This window comes from Mandrillus leucophaeus, unplaced genomic scaffold (genome assembly GCF_000951045.1).
Source record: "Mandrillus leucophaeus isolate KB7577 unplaced genomic scaffold, Mleu.le_1.0 Scaffold850, whole genome shotgun sequence".
NCBI lineage: Eukaryota > Metazoa > Chordata > Mammalia > Primates > Cercopithecidae > Mandrillus > Mandrillus leucophaeus.
The window spans coordinates 608,825-625,436 of NW_012109253.1; the positions used below are offsets into that span (position 1 = coordinate 608,825).

The window sequence follows — 16,612 nt, forward strand, 5'->3', positions numbered from 1 at the left end:
ACCGTAACTAGATGATGAAAACTTAGAATAGCCATAGTCTAAGAAGCTGATGAAAGTTTGCAACTGACAACAAAATGCAGTTATCTCTATTAAACATGGCATTAAGATAACCAAAATTATAATAACAGACTTCTATAATTTATATAATTTGTGAAACATATCAACAAATACCCACAAATGCAACTAAAAGAAGATCTAGTATCACTTATCATTTGTCAATGTCTTTTACACAGTTTATCAAATAAGCCTAATAATTTAATATCTCTCAAGATGAGAAAAATCTTTTGAGGCTTTCCAGGGGTTCCACCTCATAAATCTCAGTTAAGTTTAGGTAAAAAAGACTAAAACTAGAATTTGATTTTGGGGAAGTTTGTCGAAGATGTTGAAAGTCTCAAGACATTTGATCAAAACAGGATCACAGGTCACTTGTGAAATAATAGTCATTTATGTAACCAGAGTGATAATCACAAGGCTTTAAAAGGAATACAGAGCTACATGGATTAAAAAACAAAAAAAAACCTTAACCTTTTAAAATCTCAGTTGTTTCTTTTGTATATTATGCATACGGGTTTTATTTTAAGTAATCAAAAACCTAATAAAGGCAACACAGGACATTTTATTGATAAAACATAAAATCTGTTTCTTAGGCCAGTTATCAAAAAGGCAAAGAAAAACTTTCTGCAGTATGATTGTTCCTTCTTGGGGGAAGCTCATTTAGATAACCTGGAAGTTGAGCCAGATGAAAAGAGCACTTGAATTTAATTAGACAAAGGAACAATGTTACACAATAACTGTTAACAATTCAGACACATCACGAAAAGCCACAAGTAAAGGATCAAGGCCTTCAAGATGAACATTTTAGTGTCAGGATATAACAGCAGAGTTACAAACACAGAAAACAGTTATAAAAGCTTATAGAAAAAAGCTGAAGCAAAGAGTTATCAACCTATGCCTTCTCAAAAGGTGAAAAAGCAAAAGGTATCAATGTATGACCTGAAAATCATGTGCTATGAGACACAGCAGAAGCTGAACCTCCAGCCGGGCATGGTGGCTCATGTTTGTAATCCCAGCACTTTGGGAGACCTAGGTGGGTGGATTGCTTGAACCCTGGAGTTTGAGACCAGCTTAGGCAAAATGGCAAAAGCACATCTCTAAAAATAAATACAAAAAATTAGCCAGGCATGGTGGTGCACACCTGTAGTCCCACCTACTCGGGAGGCTGAGGTAGGAGAATCGCTTGAGCCTGGGAAGTGGAGGTTGCAGTGAGTCAAGATTGTGCCACTGCACTCCAGCCCGTGACAGTGAGACCCTGTCACTCAAACACACACACACAAGTTGAACCTGATACTTGAATCTGAGAAATTTCAGGAAAATGCTACCTTAAGAAATAAGGCTGGGTGTGATGGCTCATGCCTCCAACTCCAGCACGGTGGCAGGCCGAGGTGAGAGGATCACCTAACAAAGCAAAACCCCGTATCTACTAAAAATACAAAAATTAGCAGGGCATGGTGGCGTGCACGTGTAATCCCAGCTACTCAGGAGGCTGAGGCAGGAGAATTGCTGGAACCCGGGAGGCAGAGGTTTCAGTGAGCTGAGATCACACCAATGCATTATAGCCTGGGTGACTGGGTGAGACTACCTCCAATAAATAAATGAATGAATTAATTAAAATAATCATTTTAAATAAAGAAGACAGTATTTTTAACCTGAAATGGGGAAGTTAAATAGATGCCAGGAAGAAATGTAGGACAAAACAGAAAACACCCGCAGTTTAGAAGATGGCTGATAAACAGATTCTGGAATTAAAAATTAAAACCTATTGCAATTGTATTAAAAGCTGATCAATACTTCAAGTAAAACTCATTGTTTTAAACATAGAGATTCAGACTTTGGTCCTAGATCAATCAGTGCACTCCTGACACCAATGTTTAATTTTTAGAAAAAACTTACAAAGAAATCCTTTCCAACCCTGTCAACCTGATCACACATAAACCTTCCTTTATAAAGCCTAGCCTTCATAAACCCTCTGTGACTTGTTTAGATCCTATATCATTTTCTCAAACACCTACTTAGTCCTATAATTTTTCGTTTTTGATATTGGAACAACCATTTTGCCTTAGAAGAAAAATTTATCACACACATTTAAAAATTATTATTTAACTAAAAATACATCTTTATATCCATAACTATCTTTGCATCTCTCTCTCTCTCTCTCTCCCCCCACTAGTTTCTCCTCCAATTTTAATTTTCTTCTTAAATTTATATTTTGAAACAAACTTTAAATAACCTGTGAATTTGACAAAATCATTATTTTTTAATTAAAAAAACGTATTGTCCTCTTATAATGTTATGTGTATTAATAGATCTAAGCATAGTTAGTATTTTTATAAAATTTACGAATCTAAGAACCAGCCTATTTATATTCAGCAATTTGTTTTCATTTTTCTCTTATTTGGATATGACTCAGGCATTTAATGAGCTGTCTATTACTTAATTTAATGTAACATAACTTAAAGATTTCAAATTACTTGCAAAGTTTAGTTATAAATGTTTATCCCATTTACAGTTACATAAATTTTTTAGCAATTATGCCTAGATTCATTATGAAAATTGAGGTATTAGAGCTAGTCATTATTTTAAGTTACTTTTTACTAATCAGAATTATAACCTGTTAATATCAGATATTTACCTAAGTAAGAACCTAAAGTGAAATACATGGGTATGTTGTAAATAACTCAGAAAATACAGCTGTTTTTATTAAATCAATAATATTAATTTAATCTCACATATCAAAGAATTACATGAAGATCATTTCAATTTAGGCTGGACTTAAAGCTCCATGACTTTAAAACATTTGGCAGCAACAAACATAAAACTGTCTAACTACTAATTCCAAGCAAAAATGTATTTTGACAATTTTGAAAGACTTTTTTTTTTTTTTTTTTTTGGATAGCATCTCACTCTGTCACCCAGGCTGGAGTGCAGTGGTGCAATCTTGGCTCACTGCAACCTCCACCTCCTGGTTCAAGCGATTCTCCTGCCTCAGCCTCTGAGTAGCTGGGACTACAGGCACACACCACATCACCATGGCTGGCTAATTTTTGTATTACAATAGCATCAAAAAGAATAAAATACTTAAGAATAAGTTTAACAAGAAACCCACAAAGCTTATCCTCTGAAAAACCACAAAATACAGTTGAAAGAAACTAAAAGTAAATAAATGGAAATATTCATAAATCAGAAGATTTAATATTGCTAACATAGGCCAAGTGCGGTGGCTCATGCCTGTAATCGAAGAACTCTGAGAGGCCAAGGCGGGTGGATCACCCGAGGTCAGGAGTTCGAGACCAGCCTGGCCAACAAGATAAAACCCCATCTCTACTAAAAACACAAAAAATTAGCCAGGCGTGATGGTGCACACCTGTAGTCCCAGCTACTCGGGAGGCTGATGCTGGGGAATCACTTGAACCCGGGAGGTGGAGATTGCAGTGAGCCGAGACCATGCCACTGTACTCCAACCTGGGCAACAGCGAGACTCCGTTTCAAAAAATAGTAATAATATTGCTAAGATAATACTCCTCAAATTGATGTACAAATTCAATAAAATTCCTATACACATTCCCCACAGTTTTTTGTTGTTGTTGTTTTTCGGAAACTGACAAGATGCTCCTAAAAGCAACATGCCAAATTTATGGAACTCAGAATAGTGAAACCAATTCTCAAAAAGAACAAAGTTGGAAGACACATACTTCCCAATTTCAAAACTTAAAGTACAGTAATCAAGGCAGTGTGATACTGGAATAAGCACAGACATACAGATCAATGAAACCGAACTGAGAGTAAAGAAATAAACCTTTACATTTATGGTCAGCTGACTTTCAGCAATGGTACAAAAACAATTCAGTGGAGAAAGGATACTCTTTGCAACAAACACTGCTAGAATAGATTTCCATATTTTAAAAAATGAACGTCAATCTATACCATGCGCCATGTACAAAAATTAACTCAAAATGGATCATAGACCTAAATGAGTTTTACCTAAAGACTAATCCCACAAACATTCTTAAAGAAAATAAGAAAAAAATCCTTCTGACCTTTGGTTAAGCAAATATTTCTTAGATAAAACTATAAAAGCACAATCCACTAAAATAAAATTTGCTAAATTAGACTTAAAAATCTAGAACTCTTATTTTTTCAAGAAATTGTAAAAAGAAAAAAGCAAGCCAGAAACTAGGAGAAAATATTTGCAAATCATGTATCTTTTTTTTTTTTTTAAAAAAAGCCTTTTAACTCAAATATATAAAGAACTCTCAAAATTCAATTACAAAAAAAAAAAACACAATTTTTTTTCAAGTAGACTAAAGATTTGAACAGGCATATCACCAAAGAAAGTAATACGACAGCAAACAATCACATGAAAAGACATTTAACATCATTTGTCATGAAAATGCAAATCAAAACCACCAGGAAAGACAACCAAACATCTATTAGAATGTCACAAATTAAAATGACTGGCCAGGCCAGGTGTGGTGGCTCACATCTGTAATCCCAGCACTTTGGAAGGCTGAGGAGGGTGAACAGATTGAGGTCAGGAGTTCGAGACCAGACTGGCCAACATGGTGAAACTCCGTCTCTACTAAAAATACTAAGCTGGGCATGGTGGCGGGTGCCTGTAATCTCAACTACTTGGGAGGCTGTGGCAGGAGAATTGCTTGAACCTGGGAGGGGGAGGTTGCAGTGAGCAGAGATTGTACCACTATACTCCAGCCTGGGCAAAAGAGTAAGACTCCATCTCAAAAAGTAAGAATAAAAAAGTAAAAAATAGGCCGGGAGCAGTGGCTCATGCCTGTAATCCCATCACAGGCCGAGGCAGGCAGATGATGAGGTCAGGAGATCGAGACCATCTTGGCTAACATGGTGAAACCCCGTCTCTACTAAAAATACAAAAATTAGCTGGGAGTGGTGGCATGTGCCTGTAATCCCAGCTACTCGGAGGCTGAGTCAGGAGAATCACTTGAACCAGGGAGTCAGAGGCTGCAGTGAGCCGAGATCACGCCACTGCACTGTAGCCTGGTGACAGAGACTCCATCTCAAAAATAAATAAAAAATGAAATCACTGACCATACCAATTGTTGGTAAGGACGTGGAAACTCTGGAACACCACACACTGTTGGTGGGAATGCAAAATAATACAACCGTCTTGCCAACAGTTCAGCAGTTTCTTAGAAATGCATACACCTTGCTGGGTGCAGTAGCTCCACCTGTAATTCCTGCACTTTGGGAGGCCAAGGCAGGCAGACTGCTTGACTCCAGGAGTTTGAGACCAGCCTAGACAACACAGTGAAACCCTGTCTCCACAAAAAAAAGAAAAAAGTAGCCAGGTATGGTACCACAGCACCAGTAGTCCCAGCTACTCAAAAGGCTGAGGTGGGATGATCACTTGAGCCTGGGAGGTGGAGGTTGTAGTGAGCCAACATTATACCACCACATTCAAGCCTGGGTCACAGAATGAGATACCACCCCCTCCACCAAAAAAAGGAAAAACCTACTATCTGACCTGCCATTCCTATTCCTAGGAATTTATTCAAGAGAAATGAAGGCACATGTCTATACAAACTTGTTCACAAATGTTCACAGCAGCTTTACTTGGAATAGCCAAGAACTGGAAACATGAAAATGGATGAATTGTGATATAGTCATACAATGGAAAATAAAAGAAAATTAACTATTGAAATAAGCAATAATAAGGACTAATCTCAAAGTAATTATGCTGAGTAAAAAAAAAAAAAAAAAAAAAGCCAGACAAAATATTCCATGTGTATCAAATCATAGAAAGTGCATATAGGCATACCTCACTTTATTGTGCTTTACTTTATTGTGCTTCACATACAGTGTTTTTTCTTTGTTGTTGCTGTTGTTGTTGTTTCACAGATTGAACGTTTGTAAGCAACCCTGTGTCAAGTAGGTCTATCATGTCATTTTTCTAACAGTACGTGCTTACTTCATGTCTCTATCACATTTTGCTACTTCTCTCAATATTTCAAACTTTCTCATTATTATTTTATCTGTTACAGTGAGCTGTGATCAGTGATCTTTGATGTTACTATTGTAATTGTTTTGGGACACCACAAACAATGCCGATGAGACATCAAACCTAATTGATAAATGTGTGTGTATTCTGAGTGCTCCACCAACTAGCCATTCCCCCCGCCTCTCTCTCCTCTTGCTTCTCCATTCCCTGAGATACAACAATATTGAAAGTAATAACCAACCCTACAATGTCCTCTAACTATTTAAGTGAAAGGAGGAGTCACACATTTCTCACTTCAAATCAAAAGCTAGAAATGGTTGAGTTTAGTAAGAGAGGCAAGATGAAAACAGAGATAGTCCTAAAGCTACGCCTCTTGCACCGAACAGCCAAACTGTGAATGCAAAAGAAAAGTTCTTGAAGAAAAATGAAAAGTGTTACTCCAGTGACATGAATAATAAGTAAAACAACCTTATTACTGATATGGAGAATGTTTGAGTGGTCCAGACAGAAGATCAGACCAGCCTTAACAATCCAGAACAAGCCCCTCTCTAATTCAGAACAAGTTTTTAACTGTCTTCAATTCTGCAAAAGCTGTGGGAGGTAAGAAAGTTGCAGAAGAAAAGTTTGAAGTTAGCAGAGTTGGTTCATGGAAGTTTAAGAAGCTATTTCTGTAACATAAAAGTACAAGGTGAAGCAGCAAGTGCTAATGGAGAAGCTACAGCAAGTTATCCAGAAAATCTAGCTAAGATAATTGAAGAAGGTAGCTATACTAAACAACAGATTTTCAGTGTAGACAAAACAGCCTTCCAGTAGAAGAAGGTGCTTTCTAGGACTTTCACAGCTAGAGAGAAGTCAATGCCTGGTTTCAGAGCTTCATAGGACAGGCTGACTCTTTTGTTAGGGGTGACTGACTATGTTGAAGCCAATGATCATTGACCATTCTGAAAACACTAGGGCCCTTATGAATTATGCTAAATTGACTGTCTGTGCTCTATAAATGAAACAACAAAGCATGGATGACAGCACATCACCATGGTTTACTAAATTGTCTTTTCTTTCTTTTTTGTTTTTGAGAGAAGAGTCTTGTTCTGTCATCCAGGCTGGAGTGCAGCGGCACAATCGGTTCACTGCAACATCCAGCTACTGGATTCAAGCAATTCTCGTATGTCAGCCACTGAGTAGCTGGGATTACAGGCGTGCATCATCACACCCAGCTAATTTTTGTACTTTTAGTACAGACGGCGTTTTGCCATGTTGGTCAGGCTGGTCTAAAACTCCTGGCCTCAAATGATCTGCCCACCTTGGCCTCCCAAAGTGCTAGGATTACTGGCATGAGCCACTGCACCCTGCCCTACTAAATCTTTTAAGCCCACTCTTGAGACCTACTGCTCAGAAAAATATTCCTTTCAAAAGATTACTGCTTATTGACAATATACCTGGTCATCCAAGAGCTCTGATGGAGATGTACAAGGAGATTTTGTTTTCATGCCTGTCAGCTCAACATCCAATTCTGCAGCCCACGAATCAAGGAGTAATTTCAATTTTCAAGTCTTAAGAAACACATTTCATAAGGCTATAGCTGCCACAGATAGAACAGATCCATCAGAAGAGTCACAAGAATCACTAAGTCAATTGAAAACCTACTGGATGATATCCAAAAGAACAAAGAATATTTTTCCAAGTAGAAGTGAGCACTGGGATATTTTAGTTCCAGGCTGCAGTGGACAGCCACAACAAAACCTCTCTTTTATTTTCTTTTCATAAGTAAAACACTAGACTTTAGATTCAGCTGAGATGTGGTGTGTTACAGAGCAGGCCTTTCCTACAGGGGTTACAGAGGCCGGCGTTTCTTCCCTTGGTAGGAATGGCGTGAGCTGTATTGTGGGGCAGGCCACTGGTTTGCATGCTGTATCATTAGAGGGCATAAGCCAATTGATCTTTTGCAGTTTCTATTAAACTTGAACTGACAAAAAAAAAAAAAAAAGAAAAGAAAAAGAAAACCTACTGGAAAGCATTCACCATCTGGGTTGCCATTTAAGACCTTACGTCGGGCAGGTAAAACTGAGAGTGAGAGATAGGAGGCATGGGTAGAGACCTCAAGGGAAGTAACTGTCAAGGTTCAGAGAGCCTGCAGTAGTCGGCAGCAGAGAGGTGAGGGAGACAAAACCAAAAGCCAGAGCTCAGCCAAGAAGGAGGTACAAATTAAAACGAAGGAAAAAAAAAAAAAAGAACATTTGTCAATAGTGGGAGGTCAAAATATCGACATTAATAGTTTGGAAGAAGTTGATTCCAATCCTTACGGATGACTTTGAGGGGTTCAAGATTTCAGTTGCAGAAGGAATTGCAGATGTGGCAGAAATAGCAAGTGGACTACAATTAGAAGTAGAGGCTAAAGATGGGACTGAATTGCTGCAATCTCATAAACAAACCTGAACAGATAAAAGAGCTGCTTCTTATATATAAGCAAAGAAAGTGGTTTCTTGAGATGGAATCTACTCCTGGTGAAGATTCTGTGAACATTGTTGAAATGACAAGAAAGGATTTAGAATACTACTTAGTTGATAACATGGTGTAAAAATCTAAGAGAACGGACCCCAACTTTGCAGTTTAATATGGGTTAAATTCTGTGCAACAGCACTGCATGCTACAGAGAAATCGTTCATGAAAGGAAAAGTCCACTGATATGGCCAACTTCACTGCTGTCTTATTTTAAGAAAGTGCCGGCCGGGTGTGGTGGATCATGCCTGTAATCCCAATACTTTGGGAGGTTGAGGTGAGCAGATCGTTTGAGTTCAGGAGTCTGTGACCAGTCTGGGCTACATGGCAAAACCCCATCTCTACAAAAAGCCATAAAAATTAGCTGGGTATGGTGGTGCACACCTATAATCCCGGCTACTCAAGAGGCTGAGGTGGGAGGAGGTGGAGGCTGCAGTGAGTTGAGACTGTGTCACTGCATTCCAGCCTGGGTGACCAGAGTGAGACCCTGTCTCAAAAACAAAAACAAAAACAAAAAAAAGAGAGAGAGAGAAACAATTACCACAGCCATCCCAGCCTTCAGCAACCACCACCCTGGTAAGCAGTCATCAACATCAAGGCAAGATCCCCCACTAGCAAAAAGACTATAACTTACTGAAGCCTCAGATAATTGTTAGCATTTTCTTTTTTCTTTTTTTTTTTTTTTTCAGATAGAGTCTTGCTCTGTCATCCAGGCTAGAGTGCAATGGCGCAATCTCAGCTCACTGCAACCACCACCTCCTGGGTTCAAGCGATTCTCCTGCCTCAGCCTCCCAAGTAGCTGGGATTACAGACACGCACCACCACGCCTGGCTAATTTTTGTATTTTTAGTAGAGACAAGATTTCACCATCTTGGCCAGTCTGGTCTCGAACTCCTGACTTCATGATCCACCCGCCTCAGCCTCCCAAAGTGTTGGGATTACAGACGTGAGCCACCGCACCCCGCCTGTTGGCATTTTTAACAATAATTTTTCATTAAGGTATGTACATTAATTTTTAAACTTAATGCTACTGCACAATTCACAGGCTATAGTATAGTGTAAACATAACTTTTATACGCACTGAGAAATGAAAAAATTTACACGACTTGCTTTATTGGGATATTTCCTTTATTGTCACGGTCTGCAACCTAACCCGCAGTATCTGAGGCATTCCTAAATTACAATGATAGACAGTTGCCTTGGGAAGGGTAAAACAGGATGGGCCAGAAAAAGAGATTACCAAGGCGCATGAGTAAATGTTGGGGGTGATGGAAATGTTCCTCATCTTGATTATAGTGACGGTTTCATGGGAGCATATGTGTGCTGAAATTAATCAAACTATATTTTAAATATGCGTATTTTAAGAAAAAAGCCATATTTGAAGTAACTAAAAACATATATCTATAACAAATATTGAAAATCTAAGCATGTATAACTGATGTTGCTAGAATCCAATTTTAGAGGTTTTTTTAGTTTGCTTAAATGGCAAGGACTAGTGAATTGGTGCTGTGTCATTATTTTCTGCATCTGACAGGTTACGGTGGTTTTAATCAACCATAATAAGCATTAAATCTCTAGGCTAAATGTTCAAGAATCTTGAGAATTTAGATCTAGTAAAATTCTATAAGGCTTCTAAATCAGCATCACAATTCGACATTAAAATATTAGCTCCTATAATTTAACATTTATTGAAAATCTATGAGAAAAGCACTTAGGGTAAGGATATACTAAAAATAGAAGTTCTCAAGAAACTTAAATAATGTCTTACTGATTCAGCACATTATCCCTCCAGCAGCCAGCTTGACACTATTCTAAAGAAGGCAACAGGTCAAATGACTAATCATTTGCTACTTTTCCTTACTTACTTTATAATCTTTGCTTACCAAAATATATTATATATAAATAACAAATAGCATAGCCACTTGTAGAGTATTCTACACTCCAAACAGATAAATTGAGCAGGTAACAACATCTCAGTTTCTTTTATAAAAATATGAAAATAATGACTGCCTACTTCATAAAGTTGGTTGAAAAGATCAAGGTAAATAATGTGTGTGAGAGTATTTTAAACCATAAGGTGTTGAAAAATTACAGAGAATTGTCATCATAATAGTCTCAATACCGTTATCCTGGTCCCGGGGAAAAAAATCAAAAGCATGATGGCTGGCTGGTGAACGTACAAAATACATAAGCAAAAAAGAAAACAAAACAAAAAAAGTATATACACTTGGCCCTCCATATCTGCAGATGCTGATTGTAGGGGACTTGAGCACCTGCAGATTTTGGTATCTGAGGGAGTCTTGGGACACCTGTTTACATAACCCTTTCAGCAACAACAAAAGCTGGTAATAACTAATTTGAGCATTATTGTCTCAAATAAGAGAATGAGAGAGGTCTCCGCTGAATCTCCTCTCTAGAGCCAGTGAAGTTTCTCCTTAAGAGCCCTTCTGGAAGCCTTTTAAGAAACTCTCATACAGAAGCACCCTGGAATCTCAGAAATTAATTAAATCTATTAAATACACTGATATATAAAGTCCACTTAAAGTACCTTCTCTGAGGCGAAACAGAAACAGTCAATAGCAAGAGAGTTTTCCACTCTGCTCCTAACATTTCTGATCAGTCCTGCTTCCAAGTCAGACCTACAGTAAGCAGCCTAAGTTTATGATCAAACTCCCCAGATCAATTTCATTGAATTTATACTTTTAATACACTTCCAACCAATCCTGCCAATTCAATTCCACAGAACTCTAGGTAGAAAACAGAAAGTTTAAAAATTAATATGAAAAAGTATTATAAACCTTTAAATTTCACTGTGGTCACATTCTCAAGTTACATTTGGGCAATCCACATTAATATGAAGACAGAAACAAGCTATGACTAGAGTTATATGAAGAAAATGTCTATTAGGGAATTTGTAACATTTTCAAGTTTCTAAACTATTATTCTCTGTGCACAATAGTTTAATACCTTCAGAAATAAATGTTTTGATTAATGAATGTATTCTTAAAACACTTCATTATAATGTGTAACTACACTATTAGAAAAATAATTTAGACATTTTACAAAAATTTGCTATTGATACTTTCCTATTTATGATTCTAGTTTTCTATCAATTCCATTCGAAATCTAAGGCACGATCAAAAATTGAAAATAATGCACTTACATCATTACTTCCTTTAGTGATCCAATAGCTTTTTCTAAAGTGCTTTTGTCTGGATTTTCATCAGCTGTATGCTTCTTAAGATCTGTAATAACACAACGTTTTTCCATGCATAAAAAATTCAGTGATTTCTCATCTAAGACTAAACTGCTGTCCATCTTGATATAGCTAATTTTTAAAGACAATATTCAATCTTCACTTTAAAAAAGTTTTAAGCACTGTTCCCTAAAAGCTCTCTTATTACACATCTGTTAAGGTTTCCATTTTTACTGACTAAATTTTCAGAATATGTAATCCTGATTTTCTTACACTGCTGTTCCAATCCCTTCAAGTAATACTTGGGGACTCCTAAAGTCCTCAAACTTTCTCCATAGTGCTAAATGAAAACACATGATCCTCAATAAGCTCAGAAATCATAATGTATTTTGTGTTTCATACTGGGGCCCCTGGCTACATCACAGAGAGCATCTGCTATCTTTAAGCACAGATTTTGGTACCTTAGAGATTTATACTTAACACATTGACTCTTCTAATCCAGGTTGTTTATTTGTGTTCCCTGTGCCATCCTTGGCATATTCTTATCAAATCTAGGTTTAATCTAGTACCACTGTCCACCTAATCTCTCATGTGGAATAATAGTAATAAAGCCTAGAAATCATTTTATTTATAACGTTTATGAATTTCTACAAGTACTTAAACAATAATGAAGATATGCAAATTAGAAGAAAACCACAATGTTTTGGAAACCTGAAGTCTGTTCATATATTCTCCTTATAATTTGTAAATCAGAATAGTTTTAAATAGTGGACAAATCTTTTTAAAAGCCAGTAATTCTCAATTATGTAACTCTAAAAAACAAAAAAAAAGTCAAATTTTTAGTTAGTACTAAAATTCACATACTAACCAAGATTTTTACAGAAAATAACAGATTAAACAGTCACAAAATTTGCCTCCTTGTCTGCTGTAAATATTAGTGTAGATTTAGCTTAGGAATTAAATATTTTATTATAGACTTTTTCCTGTTTATAATTTAGTTATCCTCCTTTTTTTTTTTTGATTATTTTTAGAGACTGGGTCCCTGTATGTTGCCCAGGCTGGTCTCCAACTCCCAGGTTTACCCTCAGTGTTCCAAAGTGCTGGAATTACAGGCTATAATTTTGTTTTCATACTTAAGAATAAAATAAAAATGGATACTGTCCTTAGCCAGCTAAATATAACAGAATATATATACACATTTTTTACCACAGGCAAAATTTATGCATACAAATTATCTGCTGTAAAATTCCCTTCTATTGATATCTATAGTTCAGTTCTAGAATAAACAGGTATGTTTCAAGAGTACTCTGAACAATCTAAGGTCAAAAAAAGTAAGCATAAAGCCAAGTATATAGAACTTTACTAAAATTCAAAAACGGGCTACAAAAACTTGGGACGTACAAATTATCTTCTCCTCGTGATTTTGTGGGCAAATTTTGTATGTACTTGGATGTAAAATGATTTTGAATTAGTGACACACCATGAAATATTAAGAAAACTTTTAAATGAAAAGACAAAATATATACTACTAATCAACAAATAAAATATTTCAGGCCAAGCTGAATTTTAGTAGCACCAGTGACTATTTTTTAAGATAATCCATAAAGTAAAACATATATAAACTTTAATGCTGAAATCTAAGAAACCCTAAAAATGAGAAGAAATTCAACTTTTTTGAAAAAAACAATTCTATTAAAATATCTGACGTAGTTTGAAACAGATCAGACAAGTACCGTTTAAAAGTAATGCAACACTGGGTAACCTCTGTACTGGTCGGATAAGAAGTTCAACAAGGCTCTGCCGTCCACATTCTGGTTTTGCTTGGTTTATCTGAAAAAAATTTATTCAACAATTTCAAAAAAGGTTTTCTGCAAAGATTATATGCCCTACTTTTACTGGATTACACTTTATCATTAGTGTCCCTGATACAAACTAATAGAGAAGAGGTGGAATTTCTCTGTGGTAGATTACTTGGCTGAATAATTTTCCAGGGCCTGAAATGGCCTCTTGGCCAGCCAGTGGTTAACATCTTACATAAAAAGTGAGTTCCTCTACACACTCCTATATATCTCACCTTAAATTTCTCTTAAGTCTACATCATTCACAAGAAAAAGCACATTTAATAATATTAATTATGCTAATACCATTAAATAAACAAAGTAAGGAAATGATAAGAAAAAAAATCATTAAAAGCAAAACAAATCTCACTGGAAAATCATTAGGTGTTTTGAAAACTAAAATACATAAAACTTTTTCAAAAACTTTTTGTAGAGATGGGAGTCTCACTGTGTTGCTCAGGATGATCTCAAACTCCTAGCCTCAAGCAATCCTCCCTCATCAGTCTCTCAAAGTGCTAAGATTACAGGCTGACATTGGCCAGTGCACCTGGCCACAACTTAAAAAAAAAAAAAAAAAAAAAGACCACATATAACATTCTTATTCCTTCAACCACCTCCTGGCACCTAACACTGAAAATAACAAACTTTCCAAAGCTAAACATCATAGTCACCCACAAGTACAACTAAAACTAACAGATATTAATAGAAACATTTTACTAAAGTTAAAATTTACTTCATTGTTTCATAATTTTGGTGAATTACTTCAGAAATAATTCTCAAATTTTTATTTGAAAGAAATATACATTACCTTGAGAAAAGCATGAAATCTTGGTTTCTGTTTTTCACATTTAATAATTGTTTCCTTGCTCATTTCAAAGAAGTTTACAAAGGGAGGGTAGGTTTTTACCAAATCTTTTGACTAGAAAGAAAAGGGAAGAAAACATTATTTGTTATGCATTTGTCACCCTTAGAGACAATGTAACTTAAAGTCAAATAATTAATAGTCACAATCTGAAATATCGGATACAAAGTTTAAAGTAAGTTTTGTCTCAAATTAAATATAGGAATTTATTTCATAAATTTCTCAGTAAAGAATTGCTAAACAAAATACATCAATTGGTATACATAGTCTAAAACATGAAAACACCCAGAAAAAAAACAAAAGATATGTTAAAGCTTATTGTATTGATACAAACGTGATAAAGAAAACGTCTATGAGTTTAAAAAATATTAATTAAATTACAGCTGATCTATGTAGATTCCAAAAGCATGGTATTTATTCAAAAATCCAAACCGCCATTAAAAGACCAGTTATATTACCCAAAAATGCAAGCAAGAAAAGGAAAAGTGTTGGCTGATTGAGAAAATTAAAAAGTATCAAAAAAAAATGAGAAAAGAATTTGTAAATTTTTAATTCTCAACCAAACTGAAAAAACACCTAAGAGATAATTTTGTAAGGTAAGAAGTTAGAGGCCTCAAAAAATAAAAGTATAAATGCCAGTGCTCAAGGCACTGAAACTTACAAATCCTATTTAAAGAGATTCAAAGAAACATATAAATTCTATTCATAGAACCCTGTCGAAATAAATTTATAAAACTTAAGTTGTGTGGTTCTTATCCTAGTAAGAGGCAGTTCATTAGAAGCCTTTAAATAGAAACAGACATGACAGCAAAAAGTGTTATCAACTAAGAAGGGAGAAAAATAAAAACTTCTTTGTACATCTGGTAGAATTCAGCAATACTCACAATAGCAAAGACATGGAGTCAACCTAAGCGCCCATCAATGATAGACTTGATAAAGAAGATGTGGTACATATACACTATGGAATGCTATGCAGCCATTTAAAAAAAAAAAAAATGCGAGATCATGGCCTTTGCAGGAACACAGCTGGAGCTGGAGGGCATCATCCTTAGCAAACTAACAAAGGAACAGAAAACCAACACCACACGTCCTCACTTTTAAGTGGGAGCTAAATGATAAGAAGACATAGACACATAGAGGGGAACAACACATACCTGGGGCCTTTTGGAAGGTGGAGGGTAGGAAGAAGGAAAGGAACAGGAAAAATAACGAATAGGTACTAGGCTTAACACCTGGGTGATGAAACAATCTGTACAATTAACCCCCATGACACAGTTTTACCTATGTAATAAACCTGTACATGTACTCCTGAACTTAAAATGAAAATTAAATAATATATAAAATGAAAATACAATCTGTGGCCATTTATGAAGGGCAAATAACTTGATACATACTAAAACAATTATAGTACAGCATGATAATTGGCATTCTTCTAATAATCTTGAGCTATTAAGGTGTTAAATTGCATATAGAAGGCATGTTTCAGAAGACAAAGAACATTTCCAATATATTTTATAAACACAATCATGTCAAAGTTTTAAAACCTCTCACATTTAAATAGGTAAATTACATTCCTTGCCAGTCCTTGATGAGATCATATTTTAATCTGAAAACTTAAAAAGGAAATACAATACTTACATATTTCAGAAAAATGTCACCAATGCTTTTGCTCTCATCCCAATTAACTATAAGGTCTTCGAGATCATCCTGAAATAGCACGAGTTGAAATATTTAAAATTAAACCTGACAGCTCCTTATACAACTTTTAAAATTTCCGAGATACTCGTTGGAAAGAAGCACTTTACAAAGTGTCTGAATTTGATGTGTAAAATAATGAACATCCCATTCTTTCTCTTCAACAAGGAATTAACTTTTACTACCAAAAAAAAATCCTTTGAAAAATAATTTTTAAAATATAAAGTCAATAAGCCTAACTTTCCAATACGATGTGATAACTCAATATTTTTTTCTTATTAACTATAAAGCTGATCGGTGTTATTAATTATAGAAAACTACTTTCAATCCTGCTGCTGAAGCATCTTATTTAACATCAGTCATTAAAAACTGTAATCTCTAACAGGGGGTCAGCAAATTTAAAAGTATGAATAAATGAGTGTGGCTGTGTTCCAATAAAATTTTTTTTAACCAAAACATGCAATAGGCTGGATTTGGCCCATGAAGCATAGTTT

The 16,612-nt window shown here is 35.6% G+C and overlaps 1 protein-coding gene across 5 annotated transcripts in view; it reads right to left on the reverse strand.

Moving 5' to 3' along the window:
• ECT2 (epithelial cell transforming 2) overlaps positions 1-16,612 on the reverse strand; it is a 71,502-nt gene that overhangs the window by 23,949 nt on the left and 30,941 nt on the right. For all 5 annotated transcript variants that reach the window (XM_011968615.1, XM_011968614.1, XM_011968616.1 and 2 more), the window contains 4 exons: positions 16,062-16,130; positions 14,370-14,480; positions 13,457-13,553; positions 11,691-11,772 (listed from right to left, as the gene is read on the reverse strand). In XM_011968615.1, coding sequence (XP_011824005.1) covers positions 11,691-11,772; positions 13,457-13,553; positions 14,370-14,480; positions 16,062-16,130 — 359 coding nt within the window. The remainder of the gene's footprint in view (positions 1-11,690; positions 11,773-13,456; positions 13,554-14,369; positions 14,481-16,061; positions 16,131-16,612) is intronic.